The 16,166-nt window shown below is 52.5% G+C and overlaps 6 protein-coding genes across 6 annotated transcripts; 3 read left to right on the forward strand and 3 right to left on the reverse strand.

The window, feature by feature from the left end:
• Window positions 1–3,735: 3,735 nt before the first annotated feature.
• On the reverse strand, window positions 3,736–5,037 carry HER10_EVM0004433 (40S ribosomal protein S22). The gene is made up of 2 exons (XM_035482954.1): window positions 4,419–5,037; window positions 3,736–4,172 (listed from the first exon to the last, which is right to left on the reverse strand). Exons 1-2 carry the CDS (start codon window positions 4,549–4,551, stop codon window positions 3,913–3,915), a joined length of 393 nt encoding a protein of 130 aa, XP_035335937.1. The 5' UTR covers window positions 4,552–5,037; the 3' UTR covers window positions 3,736–3,912.
• Window positions 5,038–5,296: 259 nt separating this feature from the next.
• HER10_EVM0008008 (40S ribosomal protein S12) lies at window positions 5,297–6,045 on the forward strand (the record flags this gene model as incomplete). Its single annotated transcript, XM_035477545.1, has 3 exons — window positions 5,297–5,299; window positions 5,535–5,853; window positions 5,921–6,045. The coding sequence occupies 3 exons, from the start codon at window positions 5,297–5,299 to the stop codon at window positions 6,043–6,045; spliced, it is 447 nt and encodes a 148-aa protein (XP_035336270.1).
• Window positions 6,046–6,331: 286 nt separating this feature from the next.
• On the reverse strand, window positions 6,332–6,921 carry HER10_EVM0011605 (peptidyl-prolyl cis-trans isomerase PIN4; the record flags this gene model as incomplete). The annotated part of the gene is made up of 4 exons (XM_035481033.1): window positions 6,332–6,349; window positions 6,406–6,542; window positions 6,610–6,712; window positions 6,778–6,921. 4 exons carry the CDS (start codon window positions 6,919–6,921, stop codon window positions 6,332–6,334), a joined length of 402 nt encoding a protein of 133 aa, XP_035336593.1.
• Window positions 6,922–7,645: 724 nt separating this feature from the next.
• On the reverse strand, window positions 7,646–8,703 carry HER10_EVM0001165 (DUF563 domain-containing protein; the record flags this gene model as incomplete). Its single annotated transcript, XM_035470921.1, is given in 2 exon segments — window positions 7,646–8,649; window positions 8,667–8,703. 2 exon segments carry the CDS (start codon window positions 8,701–8,703, stop codon window positions 7,646–7,648), a joined length of 1,041 nt encoding a protein of 346 aa, XP_035335629.1.
• A 3,527-nt stretch (window positions 8,704–12,230) lies between these two features.
• HER10_EVM0009100 (glutathione S-transferase II) lies at window positions 12,231–13,097 on the forward strand. Its single transcript, XM_035478599.1, has one exon. It carries the CDS (start codon window positions 12,366–12,368, stop codon window positions 13,053–13,055), a length of 690 nt encoding a protein of 229 aa, XP_035336355.1. The 5' UTR covers window positions 12,231–12,365; the 3' UTR covers window positions 13,056–13,097.
• Window positions 13,098–13,910: 813 nt separating this feature from the next.
• Window positions 13,911–15,999, forward strand: HER10_EVM0003411 (major facilitator superfamily transporter). The gene has a single exon (XM_035473087.1). The coding sequence runs from the start codon at window positions 14,142–14,144 to the stop codon at window positions 15,930–15,932; it is 1,791 nt and encodes a 596-aa protein (XP_035335834.1). The 5' UTR covers window positions 13,911–14,141; the 3' UTR covers window positions 15,933–15,999.
• The last annotated feature ends 167 nt before the right edge of the window (window positions 16,000–16,166 follow it).

A 16,166-nucleotide genomic window follows, 5' to 3' on the forward strand; every position in this document is an offset into this window, starting at 1 on the left:
AGAACGGACCGGGGAAAGTAGACTAGTTACGCTTGCCCAGAACAAATCCACATCCACATCCCGAGCAGCAGCAGCAACAGCAGCAGGAGGAGGAGCAGGTGAGCACGACGCGCTGCTGCTTCTTCCAAATAGGTGTGCCGGGACGTCAGGTAGGATGAGGAGTGATAGCATCATAATCATCTCAGGTGCTTTCTCCACTACACTAAAGAGAGGGGCCACAGTGAAGAGAAGAGGAGGGGCTTGCTACCAGCGCTGTCAGATTAGAAATCCTCTGGTGTGATTCAATGGAGAAGCGCCCACGGTCCCGGGAGCTCTGATGTTGCGTGCTGGTAGCTTGCCTTGGCCTGCATTTGTGTCTCACGGCCGAGGCCGACAAAACGTTGACGGCGTACGGTACCACTAGATGTGCATTATGAGCCAGCCACGCTGCTGGCTAAGACATTTGGGAACACTCTTTCCCGCTGGGCTCTCCTTTCTTCCAAACGACGAGTTTCTTCTTCTCATACGGTGGGGGCCGAGCAGTATGTTCACTGGAAACATTGGAGGAGAAAAGGGAACAGAAAACTTCAATACCGAGCGCCGTTTGCTCCGCTTGGAATGCCTGCCGTATTTTTCTTTCCTTTCTTTCTTTTCCCACGTGCTGACACCTTACAAAACAAGGTTACATCTAGACGACATGGGCCAAGGGGGTGATCCAAAGAGGGCCAGAGCTCGATGGCGCACAAACGGCCCACGGGAAACAAACGTGGTTGGCGAGGAACGGCACGGCAGTTGGGGGCGGCGGCGGGCTCCAAGATCACTAGCGAAGCGAGCCCTGGGCGGGAAAAGCAGATGTGGCTTGCGGAAGATCGAAAGAAAAGAAGCCACTTGGGCTAGCGATGGATGCCATCGTCCCAAGTCTGTGCAAGCCCGTGCTTCATTAAAGGGTTTGGTGGTTCGTTTCTTCAAATAGTCTTCTTGGTTCTGTAGCCTTGTACAATGGAAACGAGGAAGCCTTCATGTTGTGGTGATTCTTGTGCAACGTTGGAGAGACGAGAGCCGAAATTCCAAAATAGCCCCAATAATCTTTTGCGGTATTTCGGGTACAGGGAGAGAGATAAACCACAAGAACTGGGAAATGGTAACAGGAAAGGGAGTTTCGCGGCGAGGGAAAAAAGAGTTGCCAGTCCACTTTCATCTCATCTATGACGACAGCTGAGGCGGGCAGGTTCAATTTGAATTGATAGACCAGGGTTTGTTGTTGTTGAGATGAACTACCTACAGTAGCTCCGGATTACCCATGTCGAAACAAAGTCTTTGTCCTGCAGTCTAAAAAAGAGGTCGGCTGTAACTTGTGACGAAAAAAAGGGCTTTGCGTATCCGTGGCACATCTCCCGATCTCTAAGGAATGAGAGAGACACGAATGGGATCAAAAGGAGCTCATCCGGATGTAGTACGAATCCCCGGCGCTGTGATGGAAGAGGAAAAGAGGCGGAGAGCTGTGTGTGAGGACGAGATTGAGGTTGAGGCGCGGGTGTGAATGTGAGTGTGAGGTTCGAGAATGCCGAGCCATCATCGTCATCGGGCGGGCCCTCGTGTGGGGCCGTGCTTCGCTGATCACTCGGGAAGAAACAACACCAGCAGCCTCTCACGCGTCTGTAATACAAATCACCTCAGTCGCCAAGCGAGGTCGGTCGGCATGGGTGCGGGTTAGTGGGTTACAGCGCAGCCCGCCATATGTCTCTCGATCACATCTTTCTCTTCACCTTCCCAGCGAGTAAGGTGAGTTCTGCGGGCTTCCGGGCTTGAGGCTCATTCACCTGGGTCCTGATGCAGGCGGACAGGCTCAGTGTGCGCCAGAAACGTACATTCTTTTGCACGGAGCCTTCCTCTTTATTCCAGTGCATCTCCGGGAGAAATGAGACGATTACTTTCCAGGACCCTTTCCGCTGCCATATCAAGACGAGACGATTCGGCACTTGTCGGCGAGGCGGAAGCGAGTGCGGGAAGATCAGACACAGGAGGTCTGCATGGGTTGCTTTGTGCGACAAAGGGAAGCAAATCGCTCATCTCTCAGACTTTTAAATCCTGTGTACTATCCAAAGCCATGATTTGTTGTTCATGGAGCAGAAATCCTCCCGGAGCCAATCCCGAGGTCCCCCGCCCGCTCTCCGTCATCTGTTCATCATGAGGGAAAGCTGTCCGTCCAATAATCGGGAAATCGGGTATTCAGCTAGCATGACACTCTCCATGGCTGGCAAAACTAGAACAGAACGAAAGCACAAAGTCCAAAAGTCTGGACAAAGAGATGAATCCTTGAAACGTGCCCTGTCCGGGTACAGGGGAGCCGCTGCAGGCTATCCGGAGGTATGTCCGGCTCGGAGCCGGGGTGTATCGATGGGGGGTTATCGATGTGGACTCCAAAAAGCACGTAACATGGCACGCGACGGTAACACCTTCTCTTATTGACTACTATATCTCTCATCTTGCTCAGAGCTTCCTCCTCTGACGACACGCAGTAAGGGTCCATTCTGTCCTACCAATTACCGTGGGATGTGAAATGTCTCGGCACCGTGATGGGCAGTTGGCTTTGCTCTCATCTCATTCTGCATCAGGCGCTTTCCACATTCCCCGCTGATAGCATTGAGTTTTCTGAAATTGACCTGGCCTTTTCACACTGCATATATGCACACCGCGTGCGTGTGTGTTTCCCTCATGCATCACTATTTACAGCCCTGCCATGCTATCCTCATAAGCAGGGTAGAAGTTAAAGATTCAATCAGCCTATCTAAAAATAAAAATAAAAATTGACCATCACTGAATTCACAGGCAAAGCCGAGGCCCTACAGTGTTGGGGTTTCTTCTTCTGTGAAAGAGAAACAACATGATCTTCGTAGCGTTGCAACTAGATGCAGATTCTACCAAACACCAGGCCTCAGTCGTTTCGAAGTCATACAAGGAACGCAATTCGCTAGGTGAGAGACAGGTTGGATAATTAGGTAGGTACAGTGTACAACCGTTAAGCAGCCGTTTAGCCACGATTCCCACAAGGCCGGTTCACTTCGTGGTTTGTCGGGAGGAGCCTGCTCCATTGCCCTACCGAACCGACGGCCGGATTCCCGAGGCGTGTGGATCTGGTATCTGTCAAGTAGAACGGAACCTGCATGGTGATTTCAAATCATGGAGAATCAAGCTGGGCCCTCTCCCGTGCCTCTTCAAAATCGTACCGTTGATCAAAGTAATCGAGACGTTTGCATTGGTCGACAAAGTCCACCAGATCGATCTGATATTGAGCCCAAGCCGAGATCGGGGACAGCAAGCCAGTTGTCTCACATTCTTTTCTTTTAGCTTCAACGGTTGCGAGACCGTCGCTCTCTCCACTCATGGAAGTTCGTGAGAACGCTTCGAGACCAACAGAGAAAACGGATCTTCTCGGACTTTTCCTTTTTCGCAAGCAAACTGTCACGGGGCATGCCCCTTTTGACAGAGGTGTAGCTATGCGAGCTCGCCATACTTGAGCCATCGCACACGGTCATCGAGGTTGAGACTTCAGCTTCTCGAGCTTTTAGAGCTTCAAGTTGAGAAGCACAACGAAACACTACTAAACGCAGATATCGTGTTGCGGAAAAGACGCGCATGCATACACTACTAAACGCAGATATCGTGTTGCGGAAAAGACGCGCATGCATATTTCAATCTTAGGACAGCTCTTGCACAGCAAACATTGCACATATTGAATTGACACATGAGAACTGGCTCGTATTGGTGGGGTCTTGGTTGAAGTTCATTGCTTTTGGTGTAAATGAGATCCTAGCTCAATGGCATCCTCTGGTATCGGCCATGGCTAACCCAAGTTGTTCCCCCAAACGCCAAATGTCCCACGCCCCTTGATTTTTTTTATTCTTCCATCAAAACTTTTGGATTTCCCAACGCTTAGTAGAAGAAGCCGATGACCTTGCCGGCAACGTGCTTGCGACGGGCCTCCTCGTGGTCCATGATACCAGCAGAGGTGGTGAGGATGACGTAGCCGAACTGACGGGCAGGAAGCAGCTTGACAACCCACTTCTCGAGGTCGGAGAGACGGACGTTGTAGCGGGGGGAGATGACACCGCACTTGTTGAGGCGGCCGTTGAGCTGGACAACGATCTTGCCGGAGCGGTGGTCATCGACCTCCTCGAAAGACGAAATGTAACCTGTATTGTTGCTGTTTAGCGATGGTGTCGCGGTGGTTTAAAGCTTAGACATCAGGAGAAAAATATCCGAAAAAGTTGTAAGACCTCCGCTATTTATCTATCGGCATCTTATAGGGGCTGAGTCGTGGGAATGAAAGACGGTCGCCCTAGTTATCATGCCGAATGTACATCCATCCATCCAAAATGTCCTCCGAATTGAAGAAGAGAAAGAAGAAGTAGAAAGAAGAGTGTGTTGTGTTGACATACCGTGGCGCTGCATGACCTGGAGGAACTTGACGATGACCTTGGAGCTGGGGCGGATGAGCACCTGGCGCTTGCCGGCCTTCTCGGCGTTGTTCATGCTCTTGAGAGCATCGTGGAGAACGGAAGTGCGGACCATCTTGGCGGTTGATGTATGCGGAGATTCTCAAGTCTCGGGAAATGAGGTATCTGCCAGCGAAGAAAATTGCATGTTAGCCTTCCAATGGCCTGTTGAGCGTGGAGAGTGCCCTCCCAGGCGACAATCGTCCGACAGGAGGGTTCTGCCAGCTCGTTGCTGAAGAGGAGAGCGTATCAGGTGTCATCGTCGTTCGGCGTTGGGTAGCCGCCAGCCAAGGGGCTACCGCATCGTCCGTCAAGGCGAGGATGGAGGTCGAAATAAAATAAAATCGGTATCTCGTAAATCGCACGACTCGTCTGATTGCTCTCCTCCGGCATCAAGGAAAAGGCAAGAAGTTCCTGTTGGATCAAGTCGCCATCATGGGCGCAAACAAGGTGGTTTATGCCTTGTTTCGACTTACCTCGTGGATTGAACGGTGCCGCTGAAGGGGTTGGTTGGCAAGTTTGTCGGTGAGAAGATCGTGATGGAAGACGGGGCGCAGAAAAAGTCCAAAAGGCTGTGGGAGAAATCCCCACACTGCCACGAAAAAAATTGGTCGCTTGTGGGTGCACGGACCACCCACAATTCTTAACCCTCGAAAGGGCACGGGCGAAGTGACCCTTCCACGAATGATCTTTCAGCGCATTTTCTGCTTGTGCCCTCGCATCACGCCAAAAGTTCACTTTATTCATACACTACCCAAATTACAACACAACATAACTCTTCGAGGATCGAACCGACAGGAACTTGACCAACAACATTCAGGATGGTGAGTTCGCACCGAGAACCCCTCCCCAATATGGCCCCCCTCGAATGACGGACGTCTCCCGGCTACCCGCGAATACCTTCAATTGGGATTACCCGGGTGCTTGGAAGTTGTCGCGTGCGCGCAGGCCAATTGGGCTCATCCCACTTCGTGGGGATGACGACGACGACGATGATGTCGACTTGAACCTCGGAGGGAAACACTTTGGCTAACCATTGCCCTTGCGCATCTTGTACAGTCGGACGTAGAAGAGAACAACGCCCCCGAGGTGGCCGAGGAGGTCGAGGTTTCCGCCGATGCCGGCTCCAAGGGCCAGATGTCCGTTCTTGACGCCCTCAAGGGTGTCCTGAAGCTCGCCCTCATGCACGACGGTCTTGCCCGCGGTCTCCGTGAGGCTTCCAAGGCCCTCGACCGCCGCCAGGCCCACATGTGCGTCCTCAACGAGGCTTGCGAGGAGGAGGCCTACAAGAAGCTTGTCATCGCTCTCTGCTCCGAGCACAAGATCCCCTTGATCAAGGTGCCCGACGGAAAGCAGCTCGGCGAGTGGGCTGGTCTCTGTGAGTACACCTGCGGCATAGGCTGCCATGCATTCGCAGACGAACAATGGCTAACACAGATCCACAGGCGTGTTGGACCGTGAGGGTAACGCCCGCAAGGTCGTCAACTGCTCTTGCGTCGTCGTCAAGGACTGGGGTGAAGAGTCCCAGGAGCGCTCCATCCTCCTCAACTACTTCCAGACCGAGCAGTAAATTTGGGTATGACTTCATGATTTGAATTTGGGCGTCACTATGGGGAGAAGGATTTTTAGAGGGGTGGCGGGGAAATCTGGAACCGTCGCTATGAACGATCTTTCGGTTGTACTCTAGCTTCTTCAGCTGGCATCTCGAAACAAAAAATGGAGGACTCCCTCTGGAGGTCAGGTCAACATGCATCAAGGACAAATAAAGAGAAACGGCATTGGGCACTCTTGAAACAAACAACATGTGTGCAATATTGATATTGTGAGGTGATTGATGAGAACGTAGCGGGGTATGCCTATTTCCTGCCTTCAACCTGTGTGCGCGAGTCAGTACAGGCCTGGCTTGAGCTGTAGTGTAATTGAGTCCTACCATGATGATGTGGTATCCAAACTCCGTCTTGGCCTCTCCGTAGACGGGGCTCGCCGTTGTACTGGCGCTCAGAGCAAACGCGACGTCCTCGAACTTTGGATCCAGGCTTCCCTTTGTCTTCCAGCCCAGAGCACCACCTGTGAACCAATCAGCATGGGCAGGCACTCACCCTCGATGAAGCTGCTCATGATGGGCATCACTCACCTTGCCTCGCCTTGTCCTCGGAGAACTCTCTCGCCACCTCATCAAACTTGGATCCGTCTCTCAGCTTAGCCAATGCCTCTTCCTTCTTGGCATGCTTCTCACACTGATGTTTACTGTCAGCTTCTATAGTCCTGAGGAAATTCAACAGCTAGACAAGACGATGCTTACCAAGATGTGCCGGACATTGATGGACTGCGCGCCCTTGGCCGCCTTGCCGCCCTTGTCGTCGCTCTCACCCTTGGCACCCTTCTTCCCTCCGGCAGACTTGCCCCCGTCCTTCTTGTCGGCCGGCTTCTTGTCGTTCTTGCCCATCTTGAGATAGCTGCGGGGGTGGTGTCAGGCGTGATGCGGACGATGAAATTTGGGCTGGAGGGGTTGGATAGTGGGGGAATCGACTATGGCGGCAACCCCCACCATGAAAAGACTGTCAACGGCGGCGGCGACCAATGGAGTGCGGGGAAGCCAACTTCAACACCACGTCTGATCATCCGGCAGCCTTTTAATGTCGCCCACAGTGAGATCTCCACGGCTTTTTCGTAATTATCATTGCTTGATGTTATTCGATTGAAGTTCGTATTCTTTCCTGTGCCATGATATCGATTTTGAATGACCAAAATCATGGATTGGCCGAAAGTCTCGCCGGGCACCGTCTTCTCGATACTAGCCGGCGAAAATAGCAGCTGTTAGTATCCTCAAATTTGTAACCAGAGGCATTCTTTCAGTGACGTCAATGAGTTCCTTTGAGTTCGGTACGTTGAAATGAGGTTGTCTAAGCTCAAGCTAGAGGTCAGTACTCGCCATTCCGCAGTGAGAGGCGACCGTAAGGGAACGATGCGCTATTTCAATGAGAGCGATTTGAGAGACACCATTTCCTAGTGGATTTCTACCTATCGCATTCAAAGTATGGACGGAGGCGGATCCAGGCCACGCACCAAAGTTTTCTAGGTTCGGCAACGCCTTGAACAACAGCTTAGATGACATTCTGAAAAGTCCAGTAAAAGTAAATTATTTTCTATGGGTATCTCGTATCAACACACTATTCTCTCATGGCCTCGACGGCTTGTCCAATCAATTCAAGAAAGGCACCCTCCTCGATCCGAATATCGGCCCAGTGCCATCTGTCTCGTCGGACAAGACCTCTCCTCCTGCCGTTATCATCCTCATGTCCCACCATCTCGGCATGGGTGCTGAAGTACTTGTGGCCCAACATCTGCGCCACATTTCTGAATCCTTTGTGGGACATGCTCGACGGTTGTATCTCAACGACCGCGGCGCCGTTCTCCCGTAGAAACATCGTGTGCGTCAGTCCCGCGCCGTGAACGCCTACCAGGATATCGGTGGACTGTACGATTCGAAGCTGCTCGGAGAAGGTCGCCGCTCCCAGATCGATTGCCTGGAAGTTGGCATCGGGGAACGCTTTCCGTGCTGCGTCTAGTAAGACTTCCTGGTCCAGGAGCTTGCGAGAGCCCCGTCGGTCGATGAGGGTGACGTTGAGTGGTTTGCCTTGTCGCCGCCCCGTCTCGAATCCGACGCCAAATTGCTGCATCACTCGTCGCGTAAAGACCTTCAGCAGCGGTGCGTCCTTGCAGTCTCTATCCTCCCAGTCGTTCTGCCATAGAGGGTTGCTCCCTCCGGCGAGGGGAATGATGACGTTCTGAGGCGTCTCGGCGAGGGTTTGGGCTTGTGCCGGGTCTTCCAAGACCTTGCTGAGGCGAAGCGGCTCACGACCCGCAAACATACCCCATAAGGGGTATAGAGGTCCTTCTTCTTGGTTGTCTAAGAAGACGACTTGGGTTCGTGGAACGTCCCCGGGGATCGTGAAGAAAGGTTTGTCGAGGTTGTCGCCGTCGTGACTGAGCCGCAAGACGTCGAGGGACATGACCATTGACCATATCTCCATGAGAGAGTGCCATATGTTGGAGTGACCTTCTCTCTTCACGAGGATTGTGAACGGACGGCTATCGTGGGAGCTTAGAGCCTGCGCGGCTGAGGATGGCGATGCTCCAGCTTTGACGTTGACGAAGTTCTGGAATAGGAAACCTGGACCGGTATCGTACCAGTAGTTTCTGATATTTGAGAAAGGAATGATGCCATTTGATGTTTCGTTGCCTGTAGGTTGTCGCACATCGCAGTCCACATGAAATTTACCGCTTTCGCGGTCCAGTACGGCGCCCTGGCTGATGCAAAAAGAGTCGCGATTGTCGTTGGATTGAGTATGACTATGGAAACATGTCAGATTTGCGCTTGACTCTGCCGAACAGTACTGAATCCTTTGGTCGCGGAGTTCGTTCAGATATCGAGGGCCGAAGCGTTTGGCGCAGAACTCTGACTCTGGCAAATCCGGCTTGCTCAGCGTCGCGAGTTCCGGTAGAGAAGTCGGAATCTCGTTCGTCGCCGGACTCGTTGAGTGGTGAAATGGGTATCGCAGAAATGGAAGCCCGTCGCCGGTTTGTGTAGATTGCGACGATGATACTTGAAGGTGAAGAAGGATCATGACAAGTGCTGCTGTCGCCGCTACCCCAGCCCGCTTGCTCTTCGGCACAAGACGCGAACGCATAGTCAACAGGCAAGATAATAGTCCATAGGAAGCCGGGTGCCGAAGGGTGTTCGATGGATACTTGGTACCGGTCATTGAGAATCTGAAAGAGGTCAAGAAAAGCCAAAAAGTGACGTTAGTCCAGCGAGTGGTGAGAAGGGGATGGCTTGTAGACCTGTCTACTTCTCAGTAGACAAACCAACAGAACGAACATGGCAGGAGAATGAGCTAAGCTCCTGACTGCGAGGAAGAATACTCAGAGCCCCCATGGCCCCCATTCGCATGAACAACCAGCATGCTTGGCCCCGCAAGCAAGCAAACAATGAATACTCAGGGGCGGGCGGACGACAAGAAAGGTACGCTTTTCCCGCGCGGCTATGGCAGCCGACCAGCTTTCGGTACTCCGTAGACAATATGTGTGACTTGTTTGCTCCCCACTCAAATGCGTCTTTCAAGCGTTTCTCTCCGTGCGCCTAGCCGCTGATAGCTTCTTGTTCGACGCTGTTTGCTTGTGATGCGGCCCCCGGTCACCAACAGGGGGCGGCTATGAGGTCTCTCACAAGGCTTAGAGTCGTCTTTTGTCCGTATGGGTCGTCTTGGGCCGGCGGAACATTAAGGTATGGTGCGTTGGTGAGTGATCGTCGGCCGTTCCAACAGCGAGAGTGGAGCCCTTTCGTGTTGGTGTTGCCGCCGAACAAACCAACCATGCCAACCAACATACTTTTAACATGAGCTTTTTCCGCAGATACTTTTCGATTCCCAAAGTCCTCCTGCTTTGGTTTTCTCATAAACCTTTGGGTTCTCAACTTCTCACCCAAGTCTGTCATTTCGCAGCGACCGACCAGGTTTTTCCGGACTTCTCTTTGGTTCCCTGATCAAGCTGGGAATCGCTTCGGTCTTGTACCATTTTCTTCACATCCGCCAGGCCCAATTATTGTGCGGCACAGTCCAATGATTGATAAGCTTTGGGACATTGTTTGCAGAGTAGTATCCCGCCGGATCTAGCCAGGATCTAGCCAGGATCTATGTGACATGATGTGATGAGGATATGTTAGTTACCTCTGAGGAGGCCAGGGGAGGCGCAAGCCAATGACAGGTCAGGTTTCTTTGCTGTGTATCCATAGGAGTTCTTTATATCTGAACAGTATTCGTTGGCGGAAATAGCCGGAAATCTGCAGACTTTTGAAGAGTGCCAAGCACACATTGTGCCTCCAAAATGTTCGTGCCATCGACGGAATCCAAACTCGGATTTATCAAAGCCATAAACACGAAGAAATAGTTCATCCAAGATGGTGTACATTCTCATTGCCCTGGATCTATGTAGGCCTATCATGACGTTCCTGACGGGGAAGTCCCCATCCTTCTGAGATGAAATTCCACTCAAGGTTCGAAGTTGGACTTTATTGATGACTTCAACACTGTGATTTCTGGGTTGTGAAGACCTTTGGGTTTCAACAGTACCAAATTCAGGAGCAGGGATAGGTCTACATGTACTTCAGTTTTTCTTTAAATGAGCCACAAGATGGTGTTGAACTGTGTATCTTGCTCATTGAGCCGCCGAGGAGCTTTATAGAGGCCACGAAGCTATGAGCTCGTATCTTGGACCGGGATTATCATAGGTAAGCAACAAGCAGCGATTAAAAAGTGGCAGCGCAACAAGAGCTTGGTCGCATCCCTGTTCCGAACAGCGTCTCGGAAAACTCGATGGACTCACAGCTATCTTTCGAAGTTAGCGGAGGAATTGTTCTCCCTGTTACTTACCTTCACCACCCTGGCTTGATGGAGCACTAATGAGGTCAAGTTATGGTCTGCTTGTTTCTCGCTATCGACCACCGACTCGCATAGGCGATGGAGGCTCCAGCTCCAACTGCTCATGGCTCGCTAGTTGTTCTGTTGGTTTAACCAGCATATCTAGCGACACTGGTTCGGGTAGCTTGTGCTCTTTATCCTATTACCATACGACTCGGCAATGTTTTCATTGTCAAATGGCTAGGCCGTTGAGGAATTTAAGCAGAAATTTGCTCTCATCCCGCAGAAGTATTCAACCTGAACATCAGAACTCAGTGGCCAAACGGCACACTGCTGTACGGTATCAACGGTGTTTGTACTCTTCGCGGCTCTGACAAGTGGTCCAAGGACGGCTGCACTTTCTGTCAAGGAGGTTCTTATGGTTCACTCGCATGCAAGACAAGTAAAATGACATCACACGATGCCACCCCTGAAGATGACGGGTGGCCAGACGTCAGCCCTGTCGTTGATATGATGAATCTCAACAACAATCTTACGCTCGATAACCTGGCCATGGGCATCGCGCTGAGCGATTGAGATACTCAAGGGTATTACGCCATGATGGGACTCGGTTTAGAATCTGTTTTGCATATACCTGACGAAAACTCCGTCCTCCTCTTGCGATCTAGCCTGAATATTTCACAGAACCGAATCGGTATGCTGTACGCGGCGACAACCACTACTTGGTGCTCTACGAGGTGTCTCTGCGTTTCTGATGTTTCGATTTTTAAGACCTCATCGGTCTTTGCGGTTAGGTAGTACGCGCACGGGCGTTGTGAGCGGTGTAGTGAACCCGCGGTGACAACTCAGTGAGTGTGAGGTCTGGCATTTGTAAGCTTGCTGAAACGTAGACTGGAAAAGAAAGAAAAAACAAGCCAATTCACAGCAACTTGCTAGATGGAACAATAGATTGATGTCTGATCAGGATTGGTGTATTCCTGTCTTGCAAGGCGGCCCGGGGGCTCTTGGGTTACAGGGGTCGTGATCCACGGTGAACTTGCGATTTGTCATAGATCTTCAAAACCCCCTCTTAGCCACTTTGTAAGCAAAAATGACATTTAGCTTATCAAACACAGCTGAACGATGTCAGTCCTTTCTCGGAGCCATTTTGTCCGTCCGTGTCTTAAGTTTCAGTGAATGCGGGGTCTGTGGCAGGCAGATCGTAGCACCGGAAACAGTTACCAAGTTGAGTGCAAGCTCAGCGGAAATCTTAGGGCTTCCTACGACTTGGTCATAAAAGAGCTTGTCAGAGTCCCTCCTGCCACCGATTTAAAGATAACTGATCAGACTAACCGGACTTAACGACTGAGACTTGGAATTTCAGTGTACATCAATCATTATTCACTTGACTTTAGCCATTTAACATTGGACCCAATCCAGTTGACAACCATCCCAACAAATCCCCACAAAAAGCCGCACCAACAAGACCGAAATGGCATCTGAGAAGCTTCAACCGATCAGGGTTTGGACGTCCAAGAACGGCCCGAACCCATGGAAAGTCCACTTTGTTCTCGAAGAGCTCGGGATCCCCTACGAAGAAAAGTACATTGACTTCCCCGACATGAAGAAGCCACCCTTTGAAGCTATCAACATCAATGGGCGCGTACCCGCCATCGAGGACGACAACACGGGCATCACGCTGTGGGAGTCCGGCGCCATCCTCGAGTACCTTGTCGAGACGTACGACAAGGAGAAGAGGTCAATCAGCTTCGAGCCGGGCACGGCCGACTATTTCCACGCCAAGCAGTGGCTGCACTTCCAAATGTCCGGTCAGGGCCCGTACTTTGGCCAGGCCATCTGGTTTCACCGGTACCACTCCGAAGACGTGCAGAGCGCCAAGGACCGGTACGTCAAGGAGATTCGGAGGGTTTCCTGGGTCCTGGACCGGGCTCTGGAGGGACGCGAGTTCCTGGTGGGCGACAAATACTCCTATGCGGATATTGCCTTTATCCCCTGGTTCAATGTCGCGTTCTACCCGTGGTATAATATGAAGGTTCCTGGTGCGTTTGCGGATCAGATCGATTTTGCAAAGGAGTTCCCGAACACGACCGCGTGGATGGACAGGCTCAGAGCTAAGCCTGTCATTGCGGAGACCTTGAAGAAGAGAGCTGCAACTCTGTAGAAGAAGAAAAAGCGTAGATAGTAATCCGTTACTGGAGTTAGATGAGAAAAACAAGTCAATGTTCAAGTAAGCCCGTATATGAGAGAATGCATTGTGACGTGCTGCACATTACGACATAGAGACATCTCGGCCCGAAGCCCCCACTGTTTGCGGAAGAGCCATCCGGGCCCGCCTCCGGGCCGCTTTTGTCAGCTCAAACAAGGCCGAGATCAACCCGGACAGGCGAATCTCGTTCAGATCTTTCAGCGGTTCGCTCGAGAACCCGGGCAGAACCCCGATTTCATCGCTCTCGCTTCCTCATACGCTGCGATCTCTGTGTCCGTCTCTCGTCTGCTGCAGTGGGGGAGGCGAGAGCACAACGGCCAGAAGAATGAGGTTGGCACATCCGAATCAGTAAACGTAATTGGAGAAGACGGGAGCGGGCGGGGACAAATACCGCTCGAAGCCGATTACAACCTCGATCATTGCTTCGGACTGGTATACTTGCCTTATTCGGACGAGTGGGAACAGGACAGTGAACCTGCGTTTTGGCACATGGCAAATCAGCGTCGGTGCGAAGTCGATTACTCGCGGCTCGCGTCCTCGCGTTGGAAAAAAAAGAGTGGAATTTCCGGGTCGAGTGCGACCTGCAGCTTACGCACCTTGAAGTTTGAACGCCCTACCTACGCGCAGACAGGCACGTATTGGACCAAATCTCTAAAACCGAGATCTCCGAGTGCTGGAATTTTCTCTTAGCTCGGCACCAAGGAGCGCAGTGTTATCGCTGGCAAAGGTTGCCTCACCGTCATTGATGGAGCTTTCTATCGTTAGCTTTGTGGGAATAAACCGGGATCTAGTAGAACGCAAAGTGGGAGAAAGAGGAAAAGGCAACCTCCCTGTCGCGCTCGGTATGAAGTCACGTATCAGTCTTGCTAATCCTCAATGACTCAATGTTGCGACTTATTCGGTGTTCCTTCCGCTGCCGTCTGTTACAGTCGCAACTCTAAAGAGACGTCACACCCATATCAGCTGAATTTGAGACCTAGGAAGTATGTTCACTTGGCGCTCTGATAGGTATACCTGAGTAGCAACCTACTGGGGGATAGAATGCAATCTTTCCTACAACGCCGGCGCGCGGGCGTCGAAGCCCAAGCACAAATCGACAGAGACATTGGAAAAGCACAGTCCTCAACAGCGCAAAGAAGGCCGCACGACGATATAGGCAGGGACCTCGAGAACCAATCTTCTTCGTCACAGGAGGAGGAGGAGAAGAGAGCAAGTCCACTCTTGGAATCACCAGGCGGTACTACCAACACCAAACCCGAAAGCAACGAGCAACCGAATCAAGCAGGGGAGTACGATGCCTCCGGTACGACCGTCGAACGGAGCCAGACGGCACGGACAGGACACTCCGAAGGCACGGCCCTCGGCCGCGTGCTAACCGGCATCCACGTCCGGGACCGGACCGGCGAAGAGGGTCACGGCGGCCGTGTCTTCGTCGTCGGCTGGGCGGGGCCGGACGACCCCCTGGACCCGCACAACTGGCCCACGGCGAAGCGCATCGGCGTGACGCTCCAAATCTCTCTCATCGCCCTCTTCGTCGGCTCCGCGTCCGGCATCGATGCCACGGTGCTCCCACAGGCCGCGCAGGATCTCAGCGTCAGCCAGGTCGCCGAGTCGCTCGCCACGGGTCTCTATCTCGTCGGCATGGGCCTGGGCTCCCTCATCGCGGGGCCCTTTTCCGAAACCTTTGGCCGCAACGCCGTGTACGCGGCTTCCATGGCCGTCTTCATGATCTGGATCATGGCGTCCGGCCTGGCGCCCAACTTTGGCGCGCAAATCGTCTTCCGGTTCCTCGCGGGGTGCTCCGCCTCGACGCCGCTCGTCTGCTCCGGCGGCTCCATCGCAGACATGTACAACCGCCTCGAAAAGACGTGGAGCTTCCCCTTGTACGCGATAACCTGCTTCGGCGGCCCCATGATCGGCGCCGTCATGGGCGCCTACATCGGGCCCTCCAACGCCGTGAGCTGGCGCTGGGTAGAGTGGACGACGCTCATCTCCTCCGGGCTCGTGCTGGTGCTCGTCCTGCTCTTCATGCCCGAGACGTACGGCCCGCTGCTCCTGCAGTGGAAGGCCGCGCACTACCGCCGCATCACGGGCGACGACCGCTTCCGCTCCGAGCACGAGATCGTCGACGCCACGCTCTTCAGCCGCCTCAAGACGAGCATGACGAGGCCGTTCCTCATGCTGACGGAGCCCATCATCATCTCCATGACGCTGTACATCACCGTCGTCTACATCGTCCTCTTCACCTTTCTCGTCGGGTGGCCCTACATCTTTGAGTACACCTACGGTCTCGACCAAGGGCTCGCCAATATCATCTTCATCTCCATGTTCGTCGGCACGCAGGTCAATTTCCTCTTTGTGCCCTTCATCTACGCCAAGACAGCGAAACGAGTCAAAAGCGATGGTGGAAAAGCGGGCTTCAAACCAGAGATCCGTCTGTGGTACGCCACCTCCGGCGCCGCCGTCTCCGTCCCCATATCGCTTTTCTGGCTCGGCTGGACAAACTTCGCCAGCATCAGCGTCTGGTCTGCCATCTTCGCGGTCGCAGTGTTTGGATATGGCGTCACCGGCATCTTCATGTGCGTGTACATGTACATAATCGACTCGTACGAGATATACTCGGCCTCTGCGCTTACGTTCGTCGCGCTCATCAGGTACATGGTTGCGGGCGGCATGACCGTGGTGGGAATCCCCTTTTTCGAGAAGATGGGAACGCACTACACTCTAACCATCCTCGCTTGTATATCGGCCGTGCTTGCGCCGATTCCCTATGTTTTGTATTACTATGGCCACTGGCTTCGAGCCAAGAGTCGCTTTGCGGTATCAATGTAAAGTAATTTCATACATCTAGACAGCGTTCCTTTTACTACCAGATAGCACATAACGCTACACATACCAAGTATGTCTGCTCCTTGATTGCAGGATGACCTTCGCCACCTTACTAGATCGAGAATACGTTGAGCTACGAGCTGAAGCTGCGCTGACATAGTATGATCGCGCAAGTTGCTGAATAGACAATATTGTACTCGTACTTAAGACACAATGCCGGTAACAAGGAAACATCTC

The sequence above is a fragment of the Colletotrichum scovillei genome (assembly GCF_011075155.1).
Source record: "Colletotrichum scovillei strain TJNH1 chromosome Unknown Contig00003, whole genome shotgun sequence".
Classification (NCBI taxonomy): Eukaryota; Fungi; Ascomycota; class Sordariomycetes; order Glomerellales; family Glomerellaceae; genus Colletotrichum; species Colletotrichum scovillei.

What these genes read in the sequence shown, in the direction of transcription:
- HER10_EVM0009100 (XM_035478599.1), top strand. Translation starts at nt 12,366, where the DNA reads ATGGCATCTGAGAAGCTTCAACCGATCAGGGTTTGGACGTCCAAGAAC.
- HER10_EVM0003411 (XM_035473087.1), top strand. Translation starts at nt 14,142, where the DNA reads ATGCAATCTTTCCTACAACGCCGGCGCGCGGGCGTCGAAGCCCAAGCA.
- HER10_EVM0004433 (XM_035482954.1), bottom strand. Translation starts at nt 4,551, where the DNA reads ATGGTCCGCACTTCCGTTCTCCACGATGCTCTCAAGAGCATGAACAAC. An exon ending in CCAGGTCATGCAGCGCCACG is followed by an intron (nt 4,173 to 4,418) that starts GTATGTCAACAC and finishes GCAACAATACAG; the next exon opens with GTTACATTTCGTCTTTCGAG.